This window comes from Tupaia chinensis, unplaced genomic scaffold (genome assembly GCF_000334495.1).
Source record: "Tupaia chinensis unplaced genomic scaffold, TupChi_1.0 Scaffold141530_1, whole genome shotgun sequence".
Lineage (NCBI taxonomy): Eukaryota > Metazoa > Chordata > Mammalia > Scandentia > Tupaiidae > Tupaia > Tupaia belangeri.
In genome coordinates, this window is record NW_006201391.1 from 1074751 (window position 1) to 1077217 (window position 2467).

At 61.0% G+C, this 2467-nt stretch overlaps 1 protein-coding gene across 1 annotated transcript in view; it reads right to left on the reverse strand.

Moving 5' to 3' along the window:
* RAD52 (RAD52 DNA repair protein) overlaps nucleotides 1–2467 on the reverse strand; it is a 17704-nt gene that overhangs the window by 4857 nt on the left and 10380 nt on the right. Inside the window, exons 6-7 of the mRNA XM_027766229.1 lie at nucleotides 1984–2059; nucleotides 106–302 (exon numbers count right to left, since the gene is read on the reverse strand). Coding sequence (XP_027622030.1) covers nucleotides 106–302; nucleotides 1984–2059 — 273 coding nt within the window. The remainder of the gene's footprint in view (nucleotides 1–105; nucleotides 303–1983; nucleotides 2060–2467) is intronic.

Here is a 2467-nt window from a genome sequence, read left to right on the forward strand (position 1 = left end):
AGGCAAGAGGAGTGGCGGGCGGGCAGGCTGCGGGCAGGGTGGAGGCAGGGAGCAGGGCTTACCCAGAGCCACCGCCCTGATCCCCCTGTCCCCCGGCGCGGGTACCCAGAGCCACCGCCCTGATCCCCCTGTCCCCCGGCGCGGGGGTCCTCTGGGCGGCTGCGTCGGCAAGGGGAGGCCACTCCCTGCGGTTTTGGGGGCCCCAGGCCCACGTGGGCTAGGCAGCTGTTGTATCTTGCCTGGTCCACAGACGGCTCGAAGTCCTGTCTCTTCGCTTTCGTCAAGTCCACTTCAAGAGGCAGCTAGGGGGAGAACGAGAGAGCGTTCGGCTGCCCGCGCCCTCCCTGCAGAGCCGGGCCCTGCTAGGTCCTGAGAGGCTGCGACAGGACCCACGACCCCCGACCCCCGTGATTCGTCCAGCTCTGTGACGAGGAGGAGTGGAGCACTGCAGTCTTCACGGCACACCGGCCTCACGAAGCCTGCTCCTGACTGGGGCGAATCTCTCCTCGGCATCTGGCCTGCCTGGGCCTGCCCGGCGTCGTCTCTGTGGAGACCCACAGCCCAGCCCTTATTGGGGACCACCCCCCTCAAGTGCACCTGTCACCAGGGAAGCCTGCAACATGGTGAAATGGCCTTCGAGTGACAGAAGAAATCTTTGAAAGCACTGAGGTTGCCAGCCAGGGTTGCAGGGAACCTTCCGGATCGGGGTGGTCCCTGCCTTGCCTGGGGTGCAAGGTAACGATCACGCACCCCACAGCACACGGAGACCTCACTCCCAGGGTGAGAGCACTAAGGGACCCAGGCATTCTCACTCAGCAGAGCCTGCCTCTCAATGCACAAAACCTATGCTGACAGAGAGCTGCTCGACTAGGAGAGATTAAGACATGGCATTTGGGGGGACTACATTTTTTTTTTTGAGAGGTTTTTGCTATAGGGTGCATGCGCTCGCCAGACAGAGAGAGACAGAGAGACAGAAAGCAAGAAATCACCCCCTAGGGGGGATGGTCATGCCACAATCCCTCCTCCTCCATTCTTCTCTCAGGATCTTGGGCACGCACACACACATGCCCGGTGTGAGTTCTAAGTCACCGGGTCCGGGATGCGAACCGCGGTCGACTACGTGGGAGTCCAGCAACATAGCCATTACGCTAACTGCTGGTTCCCAAAAAAGTGGTTTTAACAGGCTGATGAGACCCCATTAAAAAAAAAAAAAATCTCTTTTGGGACCAGCAGATGGTGTAATGGTTACAATGCTAGACTCCCACACAGTCAACCACAGTTCGAGCCCTGGACCCAGAGGCTTAAAATTCATAATAGGCGTGAGTGTGTGCCCAAGATCCCGAGAGGAGAATGGAGAAGGGACTGCGGCGTAGCCATCCCCCCGGGGGTGATTTCTCACTTTCTCTCTGGTGAGTACAGGTGCCTTATAGCAAAAATCTCTTAGGGAAAAAAAAAAAGGATCTTTAAAATGACAGAGGGTTTTGTCAGGTAGCGACTGACACGCACTTCTATCGGGGCTCCACGAGCAGAGCTCCTCAGGTAAGGATGGGGGATGCTGCTGGGGGGACCTCGAAAGACACAACCACCCCTCCAGTAAGAGGGGCCTCCACGTCAGGCCCCACCCCAGGCTGGGTATTGCTGAGGGGTGCTGAACTGCAGACTCCTCCCAAGGCCAGTGCCTGGGTCATGTGACAGGGACTAACAGAAATGGAGTCTCAGCCTAGAGCAGCACGAGGGGAGCGAGCGGCGAGCTGTGTCCGGGAGTGCCAGCAACGTCACAGGGCCGTGCTCCCTGGGAGACTCACAGCCCACTCCCACCAGTGCTCACGAGGGCGGCAGCCAGGCCGCGGTTCTAACAGGCAGTGGGTGCTTCCTGCTGGCTCTGGCGTGCGAGACCCAAGATCCAGGCCCTCTGCACGCCGAGGCCCTGCTTCTGCTCCGTCCAGCACACGCCTGTGACACGAGCAGCCCACCCCGACGCACCTGGCGTGGCAGCTTGCTCAGCGACCTCAGGTAGTCTTTGTCCAGAATACAGTTCCCCAGTGCGTTCCCAAAGCTCCTGCGGGAAGAGAAGGGGACGCAGGCTGAGCAGGCTGGGCGTCGGCGCACCAGCTGACGAGGCACCTCGGCTCCGGAGCGGGTGGGCAGCTCTGGTGCAGCAGAGGACGAGGACCCTGCACAGGGCTGGCGCTCACCAGGGCCGCCTCGCTCCTGGGCTGTGCGAGGCCAAGGGGACAGCAATGGGCATGGCAGAAGTAGAGTCCTGACTCGGGGCGAGAGGAGGCATCTGAACAGACAGCAGAGCATCCCCAGGCCCCGCCGGCCCCTTCCCAGCAGGGAGCACCATTCCGGAGCAGAGGTTTCCCCAAGGACGGCTCTCATCTCCCACTGCGCCACCTGCACTCGGGGTCTGGATGTCACAGGCACGATGCCCATGACCGCAGGTCCTTACGGGCGGGAACATGGA